The following is a 24704-nucleotide window of genomic DNA, read 5'->3' as shown; positions in this document are numbered from 1 at the left end:
AAGCACAGCTCCTAAGTCTCCCAGTCTTATTAGTGTGGATTTGTGTAGGAGGTGTCCAGAGGCACCTTTATCATCTATGCCATTTTGTGTCTTCTTCCAGTGAATATAATGATTTTGATAAATGGCTTCCTAAATCATATGTCAACTGATTTCCACCATGTTTATTACCCATATGGGGCTCAGTGGACACAAGAGGCTTTTTATAATGAAAAGTACTAGACCTTGGTAAATAAATATGGAAATGCCATTTAACGAAAACTCAAAAAAAAAAAAAAAAACTCATCTAAACCTGCCTTCTGCGCCTTCAGCCCTTGCAGCAGAATCTGACTCCCCATACTAACTCAGCCTTCCTTTAGGGTCACTTCTCTCTAGGGAGTGGGCAGGTCCCTATTATAGTTTGGCTAGTGTTCGGTTGCTCATGGGTGCCATCACGCCAGTGGGAGGGTGGCTCGGTACCTAGGATGGCTGGCGGCACACGACCAAGGTTGCAGCGGAGGCTTCCCGGGCGCCAGGATCAGCCAAACAGAAAGGTCCCCACCCTGTAGCCCCTCTGATGTCCTGGGACCGGCCAAAGGAAGGAGTCCCTGCCCTGTGGCCCCACCGACGTCCTGGGTCAAAACCTTTGAAGGCTGCACCTATGCCCCAGACACATGCGACTTCTCTGGCCCCTTTCCTCGGGACCAGTGAACCTCACCGCAGACCCTAATAAAGCCTGTTTTATGCTTCGCTTTGGCTCAATCTCACCATCATTTTCATCTCCTCTGGCCAATCATTTGGTGCCAAAACCCAGGAGGGGTTTTTAGCCGCCTCTTGGAGGGGCAGCTACCCTCTCCCTGACCAGTCTCCAACTCATTCTCTCTGGACTCCAGCTGCTCATGAGTAAGTTCTTTCCCCTGTCTTTCCTCTGCCTCTCCTTCCTCCTTGGGGGGCTTAGCCCTAGCCACGGCCATGCCTAGAGTTCCCCCACCGCCGGCCCTTCTGTTAGGGCCTCCGCCACCGGTCATCCTCAGAGACATCTGAGACTGCCTAGCTTGGCTCTGTGGCTTTCTCCACTCCGACCCGGGTCTCAGGTTGGGACAAAGATGCTCCTCCCAGTCCCCAACTCCAAGGGTGAGGCTAGATCCATTAATTCTGACAAAGGAGAGACTGACCATGGGCAATGCTGAGTCTAAACCAGACCCTAAGATGCCCCTGGGAAGCCTCCTGGCTCACTTTGTCCGCCTGGGTTACACTCAGACCTTAAAAAAGAAAAAACTGCTCTTTCTGTCCCGAGTGGCTTGGCCACAATATAACCTGCCCAATAGCCCCCACTGGCCTCCCACGGGCACATTTGACTATCAAGTCCTTAACGACCTAGAAAATTTCTGTAAATTGAACTCAAAAGATTCCAAAGTTCCGTATATACAGGCTTTTTGGGATCTGCGCTCCCGTCCAGACCTTTGCTCCCCCTGTTCCACCCTCCAAATCCTCCTGGCCCGCTCCCCCAACCGCTCACCCTGTTTCCCAAGTCCTACGCCCCCCACTGCCTCCTCTTCACCCCCATCTCCCAAGCCGCCTATTGATCCCTCCCCCGAACATGACTTCCCCAAACCTCCTATCGACTCTCCTCCGGAACACAACCTCCCCGAACTCCTCGGCTCTCCTCAGCCCTACCACCTTCCCAAGTCCTCAGCTCCCGCCGCCCCCGATTCCTCAACCCTACCCCTGTCCCAACCGCCGATGCCTTCTCGCTCTCCGTCCCCTCCTCACTCTCCCATCACCACCCATACTCGATCTCATCCCCATGAACCTGACTCCTCTACCGGCCACCTCCTTCCTCTCCGAGAGGTAGCCGGAGGAGATGGAGTAGTCAGGGTTCATGTTCCTTTCTCTCTCCACGATCTCTCCCAAATCGAAAAACGCCTTGGTTCCTTCTCGGCCAACCCATCTAACTATATCAAAGAGTTCCAATACCTTGCCCAAGCTTACGACCTGACTTGGCACGCTATTCACATCATTACGTCCTCCACCCTAACCCCCAAAGAGTACAAGCACATTAGGGCTGCGGCCATCCAACAGGCAGACCACGACCATCTAGTTGATAATATGGTCCCTATTGGGGAAAATGCTATCCCCTGAGAAGACCACCCCGCTCTCTTCCTTAACGGCCTCCAGGAGGCTCTGACTCAATATACCCGTCTAGATCACAACTCTCGCAGCGGGGCTACCATTCTAGCCTCTCATTTCATCTCCCAGTCTGCCCCCGATATTAAAAAGAAACTCAAAAAGGCTGAAGATGGTCATGAGACCCCGATTCAGGGTCTGGTAAAAATGGCATTTAAGGTATTCAACGCCCGAGAGGAAACAGCTGAGGCCGCCCAACAAGTGCACCTCCAACAAAAGGTAAGCCTCCAAACCCAGGCCTTGGTTGCAGCCTTGCAGCCCGCATTGAGGGGGCCACAGTCATCTGCGGCCAACGGGGCCTGCCCAAAGACTTTGCCCCCCGGTGCCTGCTTCAAGTGTGGCAAAGACGGCCACTGGGCTCGCCAATGCCCCAATCCTCGACCACCGACAAAGCCTTACCCTCAGTGCAAGCAGCCGGGCCACTGGAAGTCTGACTGCCTGGGCTTTCCTCGGCCCTCGGTGCCTCCACACGGAGGGGCAGATGAAGGACAACACCCAGTTTTCGAGCTCCTATGCCTGGCCGAAGACCGAAGAGGCCTGGGTTCTGGCACTCCGGTCACCCTCACGGAGCCCAGGGTCATGTTCCAGGTAGCAGGTAAGTCCATCACCTTTCTGGTGGATACTGGGGCTACCTATTCGGTCCTTCCCTCTCATTCGGGCCTTACTCTTCCTTCCCAGATCACTGTTGTCGGGGTAGATGGAACCCTTTTCAACCCCAATCAAACCCAACCCCTCTATTGCTCCTATGAAGGGACCCCATTCACTCATTCGTTCTTAGTAATACCCTCCTGCCCTGTGCTTCTGCTAGGCCGCGACATCTTATTTAAACTCCATGCCACCATCTCTTTCAACCATGCGGCACCCTCCTTCCTAATGATTCTCCACCCAACTTTATCTCCCGACCCTGCACTCCCAGTCGCTAACCTCCTTCCTGATGTAAACCCGTCTGTATGGAATACAGACACCTCTACCATTGCCACTCACCATGAACCTGTCCGTATCCAACTAAAAGACCCCACCTCCTTTCCCAACCGTCCCCAGTTCCCAATCTCTAAACAACACCTCCAGGGACTAAAACCTATCATCACTCGCCTGCTGGCACAGAACCTCCTTGTCCCTACAAATTCCCCCTGTAATACCTTAATCCTCCCCGTTAAAAAAACCTCCGGCCAGTACCGCCTGGTCCAAGACCTCCGTATCATTAACTCTGCAGTCGTCCCTCTTTCTCCGGTCATTCCAAATCCGTATACCTTACTCTCTCCCACGTTCCCCCAGACACCTCTCATTTCTCTGTCTTCCACCTTAAAGATGCCTTCTTTACCATTCTCTTATACCCCGACTCTACGTTCCTCTTTGCCTTTACCTGGGGAGACCCAGACACACACCGAACACAACAGCTTGCCTGGACCGTCCTCCCCCAGGGCTTTCACGACAGCCCACATCTTTTCGGCCAAGCCCTAGCCTCTGATTTAGTCACCTGTGACCTTTCACCTTCCACTATACTTCAATATGTCAATGATCTTCTTGTCTGCTCTCCTTCCCATAAGGAATACCTCCGAGCCTCTACCACCCTCCTTAATTTCTTATTCTCAAAAGGCTACCGGGTCTCCCCCTGTAAGGCTCAAATCGCCCAGTCTACCGTAACCTACCTTGGTCTCTCTCTCTCTCCTTCCACTCGAGCCATTACAGCCAACCGCTTACAAGCTATCTGTGATCTCCGACCGCCACGCATGGCGGCCAAAATTCAGTCAGTCCTTGACTTCCTTGGTTTCTTCTGCCACTGGATTCCCAACTTCACTCTCCTTGCTAAACCTCTATATCAGGCTGCCAAAGGAACTCCAGAAGGCCCCCTAACTTCCCCTACTGAAGTCAGCTCCGTGTTCACCCACCTTGTTGCCACGTTATCCGAGGCTCCAGCCCTCTCACTACCCAACCCCACTAAACCCTTCGTTCTCTATGTAGACCAACAGAAACAGACTGCAGTTGGGGTCCCCAGACACCTGGCTGGCCCCCACCTTCTGCCAATTGCCTACCTATCCCAACAGCTTGATCCCACTGTTCAGGGGTGGCCCCCATGTCTCAGAGCCCTCGTAGCGGCAGCCGAATTAACAAAAGAAGCCCTCAAGATTAACCTGCCTACCGCTCATGGTATACTCACCCCATAACCTGAAAGACCTCCTGTTACCTCAGCTGCTGCCCTATCTTAGCCCCTCTCGGCTCCAACTCTACCACCTCATCTTCACTGAAAACCCCACTGTGACCCTCAAGTTCTGCCCTCCTCTCAATGCAGCCACTCTGTTTCCCACCCTTACCCAGACCCCCCTCACCGCTGTACCTTGACTCCAGCTTCCAGGCAATTCCTCCAGACCAGAATCTCTCCCCCTTCCTATTGAGGGAGTAGACCTTTACACACAACACCTAGACATCACCCCTGTTTGCTTTTTCAACTATACCTCCTCTGTCCGGTGCAACTTTACATCTCCCATAACCCCTAATAAGCCCTTCTACAGACCTCCCCCCCACCACCCAGAACTTATGTCTGGTGTAATAGGACCATCTCTAAAAATCTTTCCGCTCCCTTACCAACCCAACTCTGTCTCCCAGTGACCCTCATACCCCAGTTTACTATTTACTCCCCAGCCGAACTACAGCTCCTCGCCATTCATGGATCCTCTTTTCCACCTGAAGAAACCTCTATCACACCCTCCCGACAGAAGCGCACCATCTTCTTTTCCGTTATTTCCTGAATGTCCCTAATGGCTTCACTTGTTGCCACGGGCCTCAGTGCCGGGGCCCTTGCTAACTCCAAAACCCAAACCCGAGACCTCACCAACCGCCTCCAGCTAGCTATAGATGCCTCTGCAGAATCCCTTGCCTCTTTCCAGAGACGGATCACCTCGCTAGCACAGGTAACTCTCCAAAACCGCCGAGCCCTAGACCTCCTCACAGCCGAAAAATGGGGCACCTGCCTATTAAAGAAGAGTGTTGCTACTATGTCAACGAATCAGGTATAGTTGAAGCCTGGGTAGCTGCCCTGCACAAACTGAGTGCAGAACTTCACCAACAAAAATTTGCTAATGATGCTACTTTGTGGTGGCACTCTTCTATGTTCTCCCTCCTCGCCCCCTTTCTGGGCCCTCTGCTAATAATCTGCATCCTTCTCCTCTTAGCTCCACGTTTTATAGAGTTCCTAAAGACGCGGTTTCCTGAGATATCCAGAGTCACTGTCCACCAAATGCTGCTCCAGCCGCTTGGCCCCTATCAGCCCATTCCCCAACTGGGTGACGCGGACACCCCGGCTCCTTAAGATACCCCTCCTACACCGCCCCTCCTCAGCAGGAAGCAGCCAGAAGACACCAACGTCCCTTTTCCTATCTTAAGGAGTCGGGAATGTTCGGTTGCTCATGGGCACCATTACGCCAGTGGGAGGGTGGCTCGGTACCTAGGATGGCCGGCGGCTCATGACCAAGGTTGCAGTGGAGGCTTTCTGGGTGCCGGGATCAGCCAAACAGAAAGGTCCCCGCCCTGTAACCCCTCCGACGTCTTGGGATCAGCCAAGCGGAGGGGTCCCCACCCTGTGCCCCAACCAATGTCCTGGGCCAAAACCTTTGAAGGCCGTTCCTATGCCCCAGACACGTGCGACTTCTCTGGCCCCTTTCCTCAGAACCAGTGAACCTCACCCACAGACCCTAATAAAGCCTGTTTTATACTTCGCTTTGGCTCAGTCTTACCCTCATTTTTGTCTCCTCTGGCCGATCAGCTGGCAACCCCTCCTAAGTGGGTTTATATCCAAACCCCAGACTGGTCATGTTTGAGTGATTTACCCAAGAAACTCCAGCTAAGCAGCTGTTGGATATTAGCATGGGAAGGATCTGGGCTGACACCGGACCAGGAGGAGGTAGTAGGAGGTAAACCTTAAGTTATATTCCCAAAGCAAGCATACTGATTTTATTTAAATTGCATATTACAGATTATTGAAAATATAATGTTTCTTAATGATTCTTCTATTCACACTTTACAATGGTTAAGCAAACATCAACTGATCATATCAAAGTATGCACTGGTTGTCCTTTTTACTTGAGAGAGAGATCTTTCTTAGTCTACTGAGAACTATGGGGAGATAAAGCCTCCCTCCTACCCCTCTGTGGCACACCAAATGATCCCACAATAAGCTTATTAGCTTCTCCCATTGGAGATGGAAGAAGAGCAAACCAAGATTATGACACCCAGGAAGGTGGGCTGAGAGAGCCAGAATTTAACCTGAAGGTCCATATTATCCCAGCTTTGTCTGCTTCCGATTCCTCCACAAGGTGGTTAAAGGGCTTTGACTAAAGCAGAGGCATATTTGTAGTCAACGGAATAGAAAAGTCCCTTAACAAAGTACAGAGATGGAAAAGTAAAAAAACACTTGTTTTCAGGATCTTCAGAAGGGATTCTTAACTTAGGGTGGGTGTGCTGATTTCCTATTAGTCTTGTGTGATTAGATGGAAATTTTTAAACATTTTTATTTTGGTGAAATACTCATAACAAAAAATTTACCATCTTAACCATAGTTAAGTGTAAAGTTCAGGAGTGTTAATTACATTCACTCATTGTGCAACTATCTTCACCATCCATCTCCAGAACCATTTTCATCTTGTAATACTGTAACTATACCCATTAAACAATAACTCCCCCTTCCACTTTCACCAACCTCTGAAAAACACCATTCTACTTTGTCTCTAAATTTGACTACTCCAGGTATCTTATATATTGAAATCAAACAGTATTTGTCTTTTCACAATTAGTTTTCCTATGTCCTCAAGTAAATGTCCACAATGTCCTCAAGCTTCATCTGTGTTATAGCATGTGTCAGAATTTTCTTCCTTTTTAAGGCTGAATAATATTTCATTGTAAGTATATGCTACAGTTTGCTAATCCATTTATACATCAATGGATTCTTGGGTTGCTTCTACATTTTAGCTACTGTGAATAAGGCTGCTACAAACATGAGCATACGAGTATCTCTGGGCAACCTGTTTTCAATTATTTTGGATATGTATGCAAAAGTGGAATTGCTAGATCATATTGTAAATATGCTTGTAATTTTTTAAGGAACCACCATACTGTCTTCCACACTGGCTACACCACTTTATATTCCCACCTAGATGGAAATATTTTTTTAACATTTTTAACATTTGCTTATCAGTGCATTGGGATTGCTCAACCAGATCCCGCAAATCACAGAAACCCACAAAGTCTTACATGCACTACTTCATAACAATCTTCTTCACTTACTTGACACTTTGCACATGAGCACTTGAAGACTTCACCAAGCTAACTGATGTCTAAGTATGCAAGGTAAAGTGTCCCAGTCTCAAGCTTTTTTTTTTTTAGACAGAATAGTACTCAGGTACCTAGATGCCTAGGTTACCTGAGGCACCAGGCCAGCTGTGGGCTACCCAGGAGACACTTACCTTTCAAATAAGCCAAGCCAAAGTAGGTGAGCTCCTCCAGGTTGGTGAAGGACATGACAGCATTGAAGACAGCCCCCACCGTAGACGTGATGTCACATTTCACCTCCAGACACTGCCCACTCAGCAGTATCACACAGAGGTCCCTGAGAGTCAAACAGGATTTTCCTTTTTTGGTCTGAAAACAATAATAATATCAATTGTAACAACTACAAGACATGGAGTCTTTACCATGGGATAGCTGCTATGCTAAGCACTTTATATGTCACTGAGAAACAACCCTAAGAGATGAGCATGTTTTTGATACTATTCAGCAACGAGAAATGAGGCTCAGAAATGGTAAGGGACTTACTTACTCATGGTGGCACAGATAGTAAGAGACAGGCAGAGCAGAACTCACATCCACATTCTCTGCCAGGCTCCACAGAAGCCAAGAAGGCTGAGAAAGCAGATCCCTAGATGTCTCCCCACTACAGAAAGCCCAGCTGCCCCTTGTACTCTGCTGCCTAAAAGGTGTGATTTAGCAATGAATCACATACCCTCAAGTATCCCTCAACCTGATACTGTCCCCCAGAGCACAGCAGAATGAGTTTGGGCTGGCAAAGATCCAGTGAAGAGAGAGGGTTGGAGCAAGGGGATTACTAAGCATCAAGAAATGGGTCAGCAAAACTCCAGCCAAAAACTCATAGCAGTTAGCCTTTTGCCTCTTCACCCACTCAGATTAATTCTAGATTCGTCCACCCGCACAGCCTCACCCTGACCACAGTGGCCTCTGCTCAGCAGCTCAGAAAGACCCATCATCCCACCACCCCCAGGCTGGTGTGCCTGTGTCTCTGCACACACTGCCTACTGCCTGGAAAGCTCTTTCCCTCCATCTCTACATGGTAAGTTCCTATGAGTCTTCCAGATCAGGCTCAGGATCCTCAGCTGTACCCTGGAATGTACAGTTACACTCACTCTTCTCTGCTCCCATGGCAGCTTATACCCCAAAGCCCAGCCTGGTCCTGGCCCAGACCTCCCCAGGGAAGTTCTTAGAGAATAGTCTGTTTGTGACTATCAAGGTCATGCCTATAGTCACATCCTGACCCTCCTTACACACCCAGGGTAGCCCCCACACTCCAGGGACCAGTATAGGTCTGAGAACCCTGTAGGAGAGCATTCCCACAGGATCCTGGGCAGAGCTGATCACATGGCACACTCTGAACCACCATGATTCCCACTCTGCTGTGCACCTGATAACATGTGGGTGCAGGGACCAGGAGAGAGAAAGAGAGAGAGAGAGAGAGAGAGAGAGAGAGAGAAAGAGAGAGAGAGAGAGAGAGAGAGATACAGAGATGTGGGGAGATGGAGAGAGGGAGGGAGGGAGAGGAGTGGAAAGGGGAAGGGAGAGGAGTGGGGAGGGGAGAGAAGAGGAGAGAAAAGAAGAGAAGAGGGAAGTGAGGGAGTCACCCCATGTGCTCTGAAGGGCCCTGTGCTTAGGTTTAATGCTCTGTAGTTGCCCTCTTAAAATCTTAATAATTATCTTTGAATGTGTGTTTTCTAAGTGAGGTCTAATGGGACAGTGGAGCCTGCACTCAGAGCTTGGGCTCACAGTGGTCCTACCTACCCGCCTCTGGCTATGGGTTCCAGCTGCCTGTGTCCCAAAACCTGCCTGGCCTCCCCTTCCCCCTCCCTATCCTGTGACCTCTGCCACCCTACACCCAGTGCAGCCACCAGCTTATATTCCACTGTTGCACTTCTCTTCTATAAGAAGCTGGCTCAGGATGGGTCCCAGTCAGGCTCACATAATCTAAGACATCTCAGAGCAGGGCAGGCAGCAGCTGTCCCCACTCTGGGCTAGCAGCACCAAAGCTCTCTCTGAGATCGGCTCAGCAGGGACAAGCCTCTCACTCACCCCAAATCCAGGTACCAAGTGCCTCTCCACACAGAGGTTGCAACCCCTTTGGGGGTCTACAATGTGTCTGGTTTTGGGCACAAGAGCCAAAAGAAGGAAGATGGACTTTTCTCCCCCAGAAAATGGACAAATGTAGAAATTGCAGAATGTAAGCTCCAGATGAAGAAGACTGTTTTTGTTCACATCATAGATTTGGGGCCCAAAATAGTGCCTGAAACCTACTAGATGTTTAAACATTTTCTGACTAAATGAGGAGATAAAGGCTAAATTGAGTCTGGAAGGACAAGCAGGACTTAACCAAAAGTCACAGAGATTCCTCTTAAAGGGTATAAGGAAGTGCTACAGGATGTGAAGCAGGAGTGTGACTTGGCAGGGGGCTCTGGCAGAGCCTGAAGAAGAGAGTAAGCACCAGTGGGGCCCTCCAGCCTGACACCCAATCAGAGCTCATTCAGCCTCCAGGCCTGCCCATCTGGTCAGTTCCCTCACCACCCTCCTGCCCTGCTCAGCCTAACCCCGGTAGTTACCACAATTGATCCAGGCAGATGCAGAGTCACAGGGGCTTCTCCAGCTAGCAGGATGAACTCTGGCCTGGAAAACTGGGGGAACACCTAGAGTCACTCACAGTAGAGAAGTCGACATTCCATGGGGCTGGATCCCCAGATTTGGGACTGGGTTTTCCTATAGGCTCACCTCCCTCTACACCCTACCAGCACACCCTTCTCCAGAGTAAACAGAAAACAGGTTTCAGTGACATGGTGCTAAACAGGGCTGAGGCCTTACCAAGGCCAGGCATCTCAAAGCAGCAGCCTAATAGGAGGGTATTGTAGTTTGGGTGATGTTTTGGCTCTTAAGTTGGGAGTCTACTTCATTGTAAGCTCCAAAATTCATGTGTGGTTACATAATTTTTTGTATGTATCAAAATTATAAAATACCTTATATTGTACAAATATATATTATATGCAATAAGAAGATTTTTTAAACAAAAATACCTTTATATTTGGATTAGATGAAACATTTTTCTAGCTCTGGATGTTGAATCAATAGCACGTGGGGGCAGCCATTCTATTTCACAGCACTTTATGTCTGTATTATACTTGTGACCTGGGAAGTACTTAAATATACATGATTATTTAGACCCAGCCATATGTTACCCTGTGAGGTAACATATTCTCAACTTATTTTGCAGAAAATTGAGGCTCTAAGAGGCTAAGAAACTTGCCCATGTCCAACAGCAGTGAATGAGAGGATTGGGTGTCTTCTAATGTGTCCCCAGGGTACACAGCAGTATTCCTGTCTAAGAGGCCAAAGGTCCAGCCAGGGGTGACCTGTATCCTGAGAGAGTCCCTAGTAGAAACGTCTTTATTGAGTTATGACAAAGAAAAGTAAAGAAGGTAAAAAGTTTTCCTGAACCCGTCTCCGTGCCTCCCAAGTTCATGAGGACCTGAGAGTGGCCTTGGAGGGCAGGGAGTGTGGGAGCCCAGGGCCACACAGGAAAATAATGTCCTAAGGCTACTCCAGGTTCAGCTCATCTCTAATTTGTTGAGGGGCTCTAAGCAAATCTCTCTGCCACAGGCAGACAGACAAAGGCCTTATGGGGGCATCTGGGTCTGAAGTTCCAAAATCTGAAGTTCCAGATGCTCAAACAGAAGCCCTGGCAGAGGCAGCCTCCTCAGTGAACAGCTTGCCTGGGAGGGACTTGTAACAGCTCCAGGGGGCACTGATCGCCCTCAGGGTTGCTGCAACATTGTATGGTTGTTAAAACAGTTTTTCAGCTAATGGCAGTATTATACATTGAGATAAGAGTGCTTTTCTAAGTACCAGAAGTGGCTCTGAGGGCTGATGCCAGAGCTATTTTTGTGGCAGAAGGTGTATCTTTGGACCATCCCAAACTCACTGTCCAGCACAGGCTTAGCAAACTGGCCCCTCAACAGAGACCAGCCTGCCTGCGATGGGTAGGAGGTCCCCACAGGCATGAACACACTGCAGGGACCACTGGTCATCCATCCCTTTGTCAGCCTGGACTTCAAGACCAGGACAGGCTGGCTTGGCTACTCTCCAGCCTCAATTCCCTGCACTTGCCCAAACCCTGTTACCTTATATACCAGCCAAAAACAGAGACTCTCTCCTCCCTGTTTGTCCCACTCACATCTTTGCTTCTGCACTTCCTGTTGGTTCAGAAGGCCACTTCCAAGTACATTCAGCCCTGTCAGCTGTCTAATCACCTACCTTATTCTGACACCATGCCACACCATGGCTGTCGACTTCCTGAAGGGTGGAACCAGGCATCTTCAACCTTCTATCCTACAGCAAGGCTACACATTAAACATATATTGCCCTGAAGTGCAGCTTTCAGGTTTATTTTAGTCCAGTTCTAGAAATCTCAGACCAGAGAGTTTGACACCCCAAAGAACCCTGCCAATTTTCAGCTTCTGTGTCAGCCACCCACTGCTCGCTGCTCAAACTTCTTTGGGGAGTGTCCTTTGATCCTCTTTGCTCACCTTTCCCTTTTTTTGCAAGAAATGCTTTTGAGGAGTTGTTGGGTGAGAGCTTTGTGCTGCCATAGAGAGAGTGGATCCGGAGCTGGGCCGTCTGCCTTCCTGAAGGTTTTGGGCAGTTTCAGCTGGAAGAGCACTGGCCAATGGTCAGAGAAGGGGAGGAATGATTAACAGTAGAAATGACTTCCAGCCCGCCACATACAAGTGCTCAGCTAGACAGGGGGTGTACACCACTTCATCTTCACCTCACACCTATGAGGAGGCACCATATCCATTTTTCAAATAAGGAAGCTGAGGCACAGAGAAGCTAAGGGTGCAATGTGACTTTGTTCCTTTTTCTCATCAAGAGGTGGAGCCTATTTCCCACCTCTTAAAGCTGGGCTAGCCTGTGGCTTGCTTTGGCCAAAGAAGGAGGTAGAAGAAGTGGAAGACTAGTTCTGAAGGCTCTCTCTCTCTCTCCCCCTCCGTCTCGAGCATATCCATCTCCGCCACGCGCAAGGAGACGACGAGGGCGGTAGAGGAAGCATGAGGCGATGAAAGCGTGCTAGAGCAGACGGCTCCAGACGAAAACCCGAGCCTCTCGACAGATCTTCGGCTCTCTCCATCCTCTTGCCGCCCTCTCCCTCTCCCTTCTCTGTCCTCTCTCTCCTCTCCTCTCTCTCCTCTCTCCTCTCTCCTCTCTCCTCTCTCCTCTCTCCTCTCTCCTCTCTCTCTCTCACACACACACACACACACACGCGCGTGCGCGCGCACACACACACACACACACACACCTGCCATTGTCATGAGGATGATCTCAGGCTAACCTATACTGGAAAAAAACTCAGGCTCCTCCAGACTACAGCCAGCCACTCCCAGAAGAGAAGCTGCCTAGACAAGCTGCAGCTGATGACAGGTGCGTCCAGCAGAGTCCAGAAGGATCTCCCAACTGAGCAGTCTAAATTCCCAACTCACAGAACCAAGAACTAAACAAATCATTGTTTTCAGTCACTATGGTTTTTGGCTATTTGTTATGCAGCCTCATGTGGCAATAGATATTTACAATGGCATAGAAACATGTTGTTCCATGACTGAGCCTGCACTTAGTTCCCAGAGGTGACAGAATGCCTGAGAGCACAGTTGCTGTCAGGCTCCTCATCACTTTGGTTTCATATCTGCTTAAATGTGGCTTTTTCACCTGCCAATGAAATAGGGTCAGCTTCTTCTAGGGAAGCAAGAGGCTTTTCATCAGTAATCGGTAAAGAAGCAAGGTACAGTGCCCACCACTGCTACTAATGTTTCACACCAAGTTCACAGCCCTGTATATCTTGCTGCTTACCTATTAACAGAGAGGTTGTGGTGACTGAGTACTGAGGTGCTTGGACCAGGCTCCAGGGAACTCTGAGTCTCTGTGCTTCTCTCTGAAACTAACCAAACAGCATGGTGGAGGCGAAGAACACAGATTTCTTAAAGCGGGCAGCCAGAGTGTGGATACTAGTTGTGTGACCTAGGTGAAATTACTTAAGCTCTCTGAGCTGTTTCCTCATGTGGAAAATGAAAATAATGCTTACAGGATTGAGGGAGGTTTTAGGGGGAAGATAAAACCTAATGGCAAAGAGTACTTTGTTTTAGGGACAAAAAAAAGTTATTTTTTAAATTCTTAAATTCAGTTGAAAAGTAAAGAATAGTGGATTCAAAGATTATTCTAAAAGTCATTCTTTTAACACACCCAAGGGAAACAACAAAATTATCTTTTTTTGAATTGTTTTCCTTTTACTCCACCTAAAACCTAAAGGAAAACTGTTATGTTGTATGTTTTCATTTTTTTTATCAACTTAGCCAGTTAGAACTCAATAAAAAAGAGTTTATGTTTGATATAAATAACTCTATTAAATTATATCTCCAAATGAAGCTTTCTTCAGGACACAGACAAGTCTGAGGCTCAATCCCTTCTCTGCAGGGGCTTCCTGGAAGAGTAGAGCTTGTATGGCTCTCTCTGTCACCACAGAATGAACATCTGAACCACAAAGGGCAGGAAACAGTAGAAGATGCATGAAATGTACTTACCTCCACAAGGATGCAGACGCTCCAGAGCTCGTGCCACTGGGCTCTCACAGATTGCCTGCTGTAGCCTATTCCTGAGAAAGTAACTTCTATTCTGCTGTACAGAGAAGCTTTCTTCCACAACTCTCCTCTCCACCTGAAGGTCAAGTACATAGCACATCCACATCGCAAGGTCAAGAGGGAGCATTTATATAAACATAGAGACTACCTGTCAGTTTGAACCAGCATGGAAGTGTCTACCTTACACAGTGAGAGCTTAACAATGTATTCCCTAGCACCGAGAACATATTATATACCCACCACCCAAAGGTACCCTAGAGATGATCATTACCTCCCTATTACTTGTGTACTCCTACACATCTGTGCCTTTGCTCATGCTCGCCCTCCAATGTCTCCCCACTAAGCTCCTCTGTACTTCTAAGACCCAAAACTATGTCCTCTCTACTTCTAATCCTCTCCACCACTACACTCAGGCAAATGTAATTGTCCTCTCATCTTTCCCCATCAACGTACTCACAAATCCCTCTATTATACCACATTATATCATATTTTCTTGCTTATCTGTCTTCCCCAACCTATGAGCTTTATGCTCCATTGCAGCTCACCTAGTTCAGTGCCCCAATGAATGTTCAAAAAGTGACCAACATCTACCTTATGGTTCCTTGATGGAAATGCTGCAGGTCAACACAGTGTTTATTAGGGGACAATGACACACCAATGGATGGTAGGCTCTAATGTCTTTCAAACAAATAAACCCCTCTTCCCCACCAAATCCTCTGGCCCAGTGAGTAAGAGCAACATGTCCACATGCCAAAAGAGCAGGGGTTCAAGAAGGAGGACAGAATGGAAGAGGCATTTTCTGATTGACTATTGACAGTAGTCACCCCACCCTCCAGTTGTCCCCTCCTCTTCATACACATGGCCCCTGCATTACCCTTGGTCTCAGTTCTTCAACCTGCCCCTATACAAGTGCAATGCTTCCCAGCCTTCTCTGGTTCCTCTAAGTTTCAAGCCTCCTTGAATTTGTACCATGGGCACCTCACTTGCCTCACTTTAGCCTCAGGTCTGTCCTGGCCTCAAGGGACCAATGCTGGTACACTTTATGCTCCAAGATCCCCACCTGGGACTACCTTCTTGCTTGGCTTGCCCTTCATCCTGTTGTCCTTCCATCACTCCTCCTCTCCCAAGAATTCTTTCCCAATAAATAGCTTACATAAGAAAACCCATTTCTGGCTTTGCTTCAAGGGAATCTGATCTAAGCCAAATGCTTACTATGTAATAGGCCCCTTGCTAGGCACTGAGAAGAGCATAGGGCAGCAGGCAGCACAGTGCGACCAACACAATAAGGAGACCCTCCGCAGGTACAAGATAGCAGAGGGGGATGAGAGACCACATAAGCATGGTCAGGAAGTCTTCCTGTGTGAGGCCTAGAGTTTAATTTTAATAGATGAACTAACTCATGGGTTATAAACATGATTATTTTTATGTTAAGAGACTCTTTCAAAGATCCCAAGGGTCTTAGCCACATTAGGAATCCAGGTTTGTGCATTGGTCTTTGCCAGTGTTGCCTAATAGTACTTTGATTATGAGAATGTTCTAGATCTGCCCTGTCCAGTATGGCCATCGCCAGCTACATGTGGCTACTGAGCACTTAAAATATGGCAGGTGTAACTGAGGAACTGAATTTTTAATTTTATTTTATTTTAACTAACTATAATTTAGCTAATTTAATTTTCAACAGCCACAGTGGCTAGTGGTTCCCTGTTTAGAAAACACAGATCTGCACTGACCTCAGAGATGGTGCCCAGAACCAAGCCAACCAGCCGTTTGACATGGAGATTGGCAGAGGCTGGGTATACGGCCACTTCTTGATGAACCTGACATGCTTCCAGGACTGACTGCAGTGAAAGCCGCCTGTGAGGCTGGTCTTCGCACATGGTCAGCAGAACAGAGTGCAAGGACTCCCGGAGCTGCAGTGTCTGCAGAGAAGAGCACTGTGTGAGATATTTGAAGAGGTGCCACTGCTGAGGCCAGTGTTGTATAGATTTATAGTGTGGAATAACAGAAATGGATGTTCTTGTGACCACTAGACAGATGCTAGCTCCTTCTGGAGAGCTGAAGGATAGACACAAGATATATCACTGAGGCTACCGAATGCAGAGCAATTATCTCTGCTCCAGCTGTGTGAAGTTTGCTGCTTTCTAATCTGGAATATTTATGAAAAATAGGTGCTTAACCAAGTGGATTTCTACCTATGGCAAACACCCAGATGAAATCAGGGCTCAGCCTTTAACTCATTCACCTAGGCAGCCTGTCATTTCTCTTAGATTATTTAGATGAGTCTCATTAGGTCTTTCCAGTAGGATGTGAGCTCCAGAAACATAAGGATGGTGGATTTTTCACTTCAGCATCTCCAGTGGTCAGCACAAGGTCAATAATTTTTGGTTTAACTTCATGTCACATGTAAACACCAAGCAAAAGAAAAAAAATAGATATTTTACTAACTACTTCCCTCATGTGTTGAAATGGCCACCATTTATATGCCTCAACTCAGATTCAATATCAGGCTTTTTCTCATGATCACCCATACTGTAAAGTCATTTTCCAGATAAAGGCTGCACTACCATTTCTTGCCATGCTGGGGTTAACCAGGAGAACAGTGGGAGAGTGAGCTGCGGGTAGAGTAAGCAGTGTATGCAAAGGTCAGCATCTGTCTGAATGGAAGGGGCCTATGGGCAGGCCCAGAGCCCAGGGGAAAATAACAAGTCAGGGCCCCTCATTCAAAATTATTAAGAATTTCTAGACAGTGACAGCAGAACATAAAACTGAGCTTGGAGCCATTGTAAGTGCTGGGCCCTGTGCCCATGAAACCAGCCCCAATCATGGCAGAGTACCAGAGAGGAACTGAGCCACAGGTAGAGACTTAATTCTGGGTGCCATGTATGCCCTGCTAAGAAGTAGAACAAACCTCATGGTAGTCAGGAACTACGAAAGATTTCACATGAGCTTCAGGCAGCATTGGGATGTTAAATTGGAGAAAGTAAGGCTGAGATGGAAGGAAGGAAGGAAGAAAGGAAGGAAGGAAGGAAAGAAGGGAGGGAGGGAGGGAGGGAGGGAGGGAAAGAGAGAGGAAGGAAGGGAGGGAAAGAGGGAGGAAGGAAGGAGGGAAGGAAGGGTTTCTTCAGCATGTGCTCTGGTTACATTGCTTTTCAAGGAATTCTTATAGAGTCGAATAAAAATTTACAAGCATACATATTCTGTAGTTAAAAATTTGTAAAATGCTATGATAAACAATGTTAAAAGTTTTCTATGCTTTAAACATTCTCAGAGTCTTTAATAAACTACTCTGAATAATAATTAGGGGGAAACATTGTGGGAGGCATTTATCCGAATCAATTGAGCATAGAAATTGTTTTCAGGGAAGGATCTCACTCCAGGAAGGGGCTGCTTTAAAGCTTGTTTTATAAATCTGTATCTTCAGTATCTATAAAATCCTCTAGCTTCCTACTTCCTCTGAGCACAGGTGGCAAATAAGTGTTATCTTCCTTTCCAATCCTAAATTGTGGCTGCCTGGAGTGCCATGTTGACTAGGATTCCCAAGTTGTCTCTGGACTCAGCAGAGGCAGTTCTGTAATCGGTTAGCAACGCCTTCCTAGAACCTAGGAGGACAGAGTTGTGGCACACAGCTCAGTAGATATGGCCCCTGCTTTGGAGAAAACTTCTACGTAAATCTAAAGACATGGCCTGGCAAGACTTTAAGTACCCTGTTTACAGACCTGATTTGGTGGAACTTGAAATCCTGCTGACCAGTAGAGGGTTGTTCCTAAAGAATAGACATGCATCTGCCCAAGAGAAGAGTACATGATTAGATTACAGTCATTTCTGTTATTCTGTGGTCCTGGTCCTGCAAAACAAAAACAAAACTCAATTCCATTTCCCATGTGGCAGACACTGTTGCCTGGCTAACCCAACAAACATCTGCACCTCCCTTAAACTTTCCTGCCCCCTACTCTAGTGGCTAAAAGCTGTAATGATCATGACATTCAATTTTGGCAAAAGATATAAGGAAAGTCTATTAGAGGGCTCCTGAGAAAACTTTTGCTTTACTGACAATAGGAACACATGTGACTGACTTCACTCTTTCCTTCTTTTTTCCTGCCTTGAATACCAGTGTGATACATGGAGTCATAGCAGCCATCTGTGACCATTAGAACAAAATACCAGCAGCTAAAGAAGATAGAATGGAAATACACAGCCTGGATCCTCGATGGCATTTACTGAGCTAGTGACCAATCTCTAGACTTCTTGTTAAGTAAATAATAACTATATCTGTGATTCTAGACACTGTACTTTAGACTACTTCTTATAGCCAAACCATCTGTCCATGACATACTGTGGTCCAGACCGATTTAAAAGCATCAAATATTGTCAAAAAGCAATGTGGTATAATGGAAGAGCATTATCTGACTCCTCTGATTCCCAGTTTCCTTATCTTTATAGTGACTATTCTACCTGAATACTCCTGAGAGTTGAATAAAAGTACCTGGAGATGGTAATAATAATTATTATTGTTGTTATTAATGGACAGAGCACTTATACCAAGCCTTGTTCTACATCTTTTAGTTATATCAACTTACTTAGTCCTTGCCACAATCCTATGAAATAGGTATATTAATAGTCCCCTTTTAACATAGGAGGAAACTAAAGCAAAGACAAGTTAAGGAACTTGCAAGTAAGACCTAAAGCCTAGACTTGAACCCAATTACCAGAGTCCCTGCCCGGAGCCATTTGGCTATGTTGTTTCTGGATCATACTAAGTCTTCAATAAATGTTTTATTATTCATATTATTATTAGGCTTCTATTACAACTGATAAGACACATTCTCCTTAAGATCTCTCTTTTCAGGAAATGACTTTTGGGACTTTGGAAGGCATACATTGAATTAATGAAATATGGTATGTAAAAATGTATTACTTAAGGAATCCACTGAGTTTAATACAAGCAGATTTGGTTTTGGTTTTTACATCTCTAGGTCAAGGGCACGTGTCCAGTGTTACATGTACCAATTAGCTCTCTACTTTGTCTGAAATTGTACTCCTAAACCAACATGTATCCCTCTGAGGAATATGACTAGATTGCTGCAAGGAAGGTCACAAGCTGCATCCTCATTTGGTGAGAAATGGCTCTGATAGCAGATGCCAGAGCAGCATCTTGAGCACTGCCAGAGGTACCATCCACACCTGGAAACTTATTTGGATTTCATGGGCTTTGTCTTAAAGTTTCTTAGGAAAGGCCTAAAGCCACATCCAAATCTCCAATCCAGCCCATTGGTAGATACTGCCTGGAGATGGGCGGTGAGAAGGATGTTGTAGGAAATTTCAGACTCTGTAGGAAAGAACGTCATGATTTATTTATGACGTCCACCACGAGCATGTGATGGGTGATGGTGGCATGAGTTGACTTATAGTTAGAGACCTGCCTGCAACTCTACCTGCACCTGAGACTAACACTCCAAACAGTGAGGGACATGTCTTAGTGTGCTGGTTAGAACTGAAGGTTGGCCCGAGGGGAGGAGTCAGGGTACATTCTCCTAACCTCAGAATGGGGCCCAGGGCTAGAGAAGGATTCTGGGTACAGCATCTCCTGAGACTACTTTCCTAAGTACCCCACCCCACCCCACCCCACCCCACAGGATCCAAGCCAAGTTGGATGAAGAGAGGAGTCTGTGATGAATGGAAGAGAACAGCAATTAACAGAACTGAGTGGTAGAGATGCTTTAAGAGAATAGCCAGGTAACAAGGCCTCCTATCCAAGAGGCCTCCGGGCTGGTAGCTTCCACACTTTAACCCATACTTCCAGATGCCATGCTTCATACGCCTAGAGTGTTAAGCTACCAACAAAAATGGCTATTTGGCTTATTCAAGACTTAGTCCCTCCCTACAGTGGCCCTCTGTCACATCAAACTCGCCCTGATCTTCCTGGCCTAGACTCTCAGCAACACACTCCCTCAGTTCTTAGCTCTGCCTATTTTTAGCCTTTGAACTCTTAGACTCCTCCCTCCTCTGTGTGGAGGAATGTGTGTAGGAGAAAGGAGGGTGTTTTTCTCCAACTCAGTTCAACTCAAAGATGTTCTAAGCAGGGGAGTGACTAGACTTTCACAAGACGCTCAGTGGAGCGGAAGCTATGGTCAGGAGAGTGATGTCTGTTCCTCACCAGCGAGTGCTGGGAGTGGTAGGAAGAGACTTCAGGAGCACTTGAGATCTGTCTTAGCTCAGATCCTGTAGAAAGCAGAGCCTGAGACAAGGATTAAGTACTGCTACTTCATTCAGGAGCTGTAAACCCAGGACAATATGGGTGAGAAGAAAAGGGAAAGGGATATGAGGAAAGATGTTATGTGCCACATCACCATGCTAGCCACCTCCTTGTAACAAGCCTCAGAGCACAGCAGTAAGTACAACAAACATAGCTTTCTAGCACTCAGGACTTCTCTGGAAGGCTTGCAAGACTTGTCCATCTCAAAGCAGTCAGGAGGAAAGGAAGAAAGGAAAATTTATCTTCTCAGTTCCCTCCCATCTCTCATTTATCATTAGTTGAGATTCACCCAACAGGAAACTAGCTCTCCTGCATTTTCACATTATAACAGCACTTCCTTTTAGCGCTCACTCAGAGAATCGGATCCATGGCTCAGGATGTGGCATTTTAGCTGAGTCCAGAGCATAGTAAGTAACATGATGTGGGTGGAACATTGCCTAATAGATAATTTGAGAGGCATTCATGTCTGTGTCCCACACAGGTGTCCAATGATTCACCTTTGGGATCCTGGCAGTATAGAAAATGTAGGGACCTGGAGTGTTAACAGAGTGGGATAACAAGGTCAGGACTGCTGTGACTGGGACTTTGATGCTTTTTTCACTGATGTGATCTGACTTGGAGACATGTGGGCCCATACAAAGCAAACCTGGAAGCCGCCGATGCCCTATTCTCTGGGCCCAGGGTAGTTTCCGAGAGGAGTGGAATTTCCAGATTTACACTTTTACCACCAAAGAACAAGGAAAATGAAACAGAATTCGTCAATTAAATGTCCATTTTGTCCTGCCCAGTGTTGTGTGCTTACCTTACATCATTCTCTCCTTAGAATTTCTTTTTTTTTTTTTTTTGAAATTGACAATAATGTTTATTAGAATTTTTTGCTATTCAGAAGCAAAACACATGTATGGAAAACAAAAATCGCCACTGATATTGCTACCCATAAATAATCACTACAGATACCTTGGTGTATATATTTTCAGATATCTCCCACTCGCTCGCTCTTGCTCTCACTCTGTGTGTGTGTATGTATACAACTAGGATCACATTATATATGTATATATTTAATTGCTTTTTAAGTCATTAAATAACTTTCTATACAGCCTCATTTTAATGTTGTCTTGTTTTATATCCACTCTCACTGGATTAGCTTGTTTTCAGTTTATCACTAATGCCAACAAAACAATAAGAAACATTGTAGCAGCTAAATATTTACTCAACCTTTAGGATAAATTCCTAGTTGAAGATTTGTTGAAACCGTTTTAGAGCTTTTGCTACATGGTACCAATGTGCCAGACCATTTATCTATAGCTTTTCCAACACTTCTTGAATATTTATAATAAGTTAATGGTTTGGGTCATATTAACCAAAAAGATATGTAGAAATTGGTGCACAGAGAGGTTGACTTGTTCTCATCTAAGAATTAATAAATTGCTGGCAAGAAAGCCTAGGAATAAAGTTATTTAAATCTATCTTCCTTCAGTGTTTTGAGGGCTAAACTGGGAGCTAGGGATGACCTAGGACCAGGCCTTTCCCAGAGGACAGGCCCAGGTGTGCTGCAGAGATGCTATGTGGCTTACCTGAGATGCATCAGGCTGCTCATCATCATTCTGTTGCTGTAGGAGTTCAGGGGCTTTGAAAAGAACAGCCTCTATGTGAGAAATATGGCTTTGGAAAGAAAGACTTCCAGACGAAGAAAGCAAGGTTGACCAGGGACAAACCACATAGTCCGAAGAACCTGAAACCAAGGCAATACTGGCTATAGGGACAGGGCCACCATTTGAAGGGCCATCCGTGGGACTGTGCCCAGTAGGTGTCTTGCAAGTACCCCATCTGGGATGGACTATGAGCTGACCCAGGGCAAATACAAAGTGGAACAAATTCAAACCTGATGTACCACTCACCCCAGTCTGTTACACAGAAGCATATGTTAGGAAAGGAAGCTACAGCAGTGGCGGGGAGACTAGCAGCTGCATCCAAATTTATCCATGGCCTAAGAGTCTTAAGGTGAAAGGTAAAGAAAGGTCAGGTCCACCTGGAAATTGGCATAATACTGAGTTCTCTGGAGCCAGGGCAGGAACCCAAGGAGCTGGTCTTCTGGGTATTCCATAATTGTGCATGAAAGCCTCCAGGACAGGTAAGAGGGAGTGAAGACTCAGGGAAAAGATGGAGCTGAGGGTGCAGGCGCATAGGACCTATGCTGCAACCCATCATCATAACTGCTCAGGTGTGATTTCACTTGAGGAGAGTGTCTATTGCAGGAGGGAAGCTACCAAACACATGTGACTTCTGAGTTGATATCTGGGTGTTGAGGATTCGGTGTTTGTTCCACTTACTCATTTAATGCCTCTTAGCTACAAATCCAACTTTTAATACCTGCTCCATCGCTTAAGCATCTCTCACTTACAGGGAGCGTCACATTCAGCTTTCTCAGTAGAGGGAGCTAGAGAGACATAGCGGAAAGCAGGTTCCCCTGCTGTTTCTGGAGGATCGCGGTGTGTGTGCAAAGGGCACCCGGTGACTCTGCGCAGACACCCTCCCACGACGCGCAGTCCCTGTGCCACTCAGTCTCCCGAAGTGATCACCCTGTGGTCTCAGGCCTCCTGCCCTCACCAGCTCCAGAGCTGTGGCTCACCTGTGCGCACCGCCTCCTAGAGGATCACTGCACCCCTGTTCGGATTCCATGTGCCCGGCTTGTCCAGTGACTGCAGGCCACCGATGGCCTGGCGAAGCAGCTAGCTTCGCCATCATCATGGGCTGCAGGCATAACTACTCCAGGAGATCTGGACTCCAACCTGGAGAGGTGGCTTCCCTTCAAAGTTTGTCTCTCACTGGGACTGCCCTCAACCCTAGGGGACCATGAAGTTTTCTCATTCCTCACAGTTCCTTTTCTATTGGAGTTTCATAATTCTTTATATTAACTTTCCCTGTTTAGACCACCGAATGTGTGGGTTCTAGTTCCTGATGGGATACAAGTTGGTGCAGTATCTGGCAAGAGACTGCCCCTTGTCCCCTGTCTCTGGTTATGCCTAGACTGCCCCGGTGTTGGGAGAGGCCACAGAGCTGCAGCCACTATTTCTCTAGCCAGTATGCCTGTAAAAGCTGCAATAACAAGGCAGAATCGATTCCTTTCTTTCAATTCTGCCATTGGCCATGTGTTCAAGAGGCCTGCCCTCCCAGTACAATTCCGTGGGTGGGTGTCAATTACTTACTCATTATAATACCTCCGACTGATAACAGATACAAAAGAAGTAGCAAGAAATGTATTTGTTTGGTGTCACATTCAACCCCCCCCGCCCCCCCCCCCCCCCCCCCCCCCGCTCCCCGCAACTCGACAGACCCAAACATATTCTCTTACCCTTCTGGAGGTCTTCCAGGAGCTGCTCAGCTGCCAGAGACAAAAGGGACCAGATTTCCTCCTCTGACAAAGCTTCACCCTTGACCTGCAGGGCACTAGCCAGAGTCACGGAAACCGGATTCATACCTGTAAAAACATATGTGTGGCAGAGCCCCTGCAATTTCCAGAAGCACGTCTGGTATTGCAATCTAGCCCAAGCATAGTCCAACCCTCTCCACAGCATGGAGCACCATGTTTTCATCACTTGTGTCCCCAGGGTTGGATACAGAACTAGGCACACAGGAGAAGCTAGAGAAATGTTCGTTAGGGGCCTGGCCAGGCTGGCTAGTTGGTTCTCGGTGAATAAGTAAATAAATAAATAAACTCAAATGAAAGGATTAGTGAATAAATTAATAAACAAATGAACTATAAGAATGGCACCTCCCTCCAAGCTGGGTTTGTGTTACTGCAGAGAGCTACCTATGTCTGGGTAGTGTCTATTGCCTGCTCTCCTCTCTGTCTGGAAAAGTGAATTAACAATCTTTTTTGCTTCCAATATGTGATTTATGTCTTTTCTTCTCCAGCTTCCACATTCAAAGTTAGATTTGGTGCCAGCACCAGCTCTGTCCCTAATGAGTCACTAGGAGGAATAGTGAGCCCCATGTTTTGAAAAGGTGCAGACTCACAGGAAAGCACAAGACTGCTTTACAGGAAGATCTGGTGAGGAAGGCTGGAAGTACTTCTTTAAATCAAAGCAGACATTTAAATGTCTGCCCCTCTGACAAAGCTGCCACCCATTAATCTCCAGCAGAAAGAGCCCCAGGTGTAGTGGCAGCAGAAAGAGGCCAGGCAGGCTTTTCCTAATCCTTTACGTCACTTATCTTTGTATGGCCAGAGTTCTTGGAGGGAAGGAGTGGGGCGGGGAGCTCCTTAAGGCACACCCATCCCTCCATCCAACAGGCTAATCCAAGCTCTCCACTACCCAGCTGCTCAGTTCTCTACATACACATCT

General features: G+C 47.0%; 1 protein-coding gene across 1 annotated transcript in view; it reads right to left on the bottom strand.

Annotated features, from left to right (window-relative positions):
- Positions 1-24481, bottom strand: part of FRMPD2 (FERM and PDZ domain containing 2) — an 89787-nt gene extending 65306 nt beyond the window's left edge. Inside the window, exons 1-10 of the mRNA XM_016142783.2 lie at positions 24379-24481; positions 23714-23839; positions 21936-22093; positions 17825-17890; positions 15839-16027; positions 14052-14184; positions 13324-13411; positions 12009-12141; positions 10035-10106; positions 7620-7794 (exon numbers count right to left, since the gene is read on the bottom strand). Of these exons, the coding sequence (XP_015998269.2) occupies positions 7620-7794; positions 10035-10106; positions 12009-12141; positions 13324-13411; positions 14052-14184; positions 15839-16027; positions 17825-17890; positions 21936-22093; positions 23714-23837 (1138 nt within the window). The 5' untranslated portion in view covers positions 23838-23839; positions 24379-24481. The remainder of the gene's footprint in view (positions 1-7619; positions 7795-10034; positions 10107-12008; positions 12142-13323; positions 13412-14051; positions 14185-15838; positions 16028-17824; positions 17891-21935; positions 22094-23713; positions 23840-24378) is intronic.
- Between the last annotated feature and the right edge of the window lie 223 nt (positions 24482-24704).

The sequence above is a fragment of the Rousettus aegyptiacus genome, unplaced genomic scaffold (genome assembly GCF_014176215.1).
Source record: "Rousettus aegyptiacus isolate mRouAeg1 unplaced genomic scaffold, mRouAeg1.p scaffold_m13_p_6, whole genome shotgun sequence".
NCBI classification, from domain to species: domain Eukaryota; kingdom Metazoa; phylum Chordata; class Mammalia; order Chiroptera; family Pteropodidae; genus Rousettus; species Rousettus aegyptiacus.
Note: the sequence above shows the minus strand (reverse complement) of the source record. Positions and strands in the feature narration are given on the sequence as shown.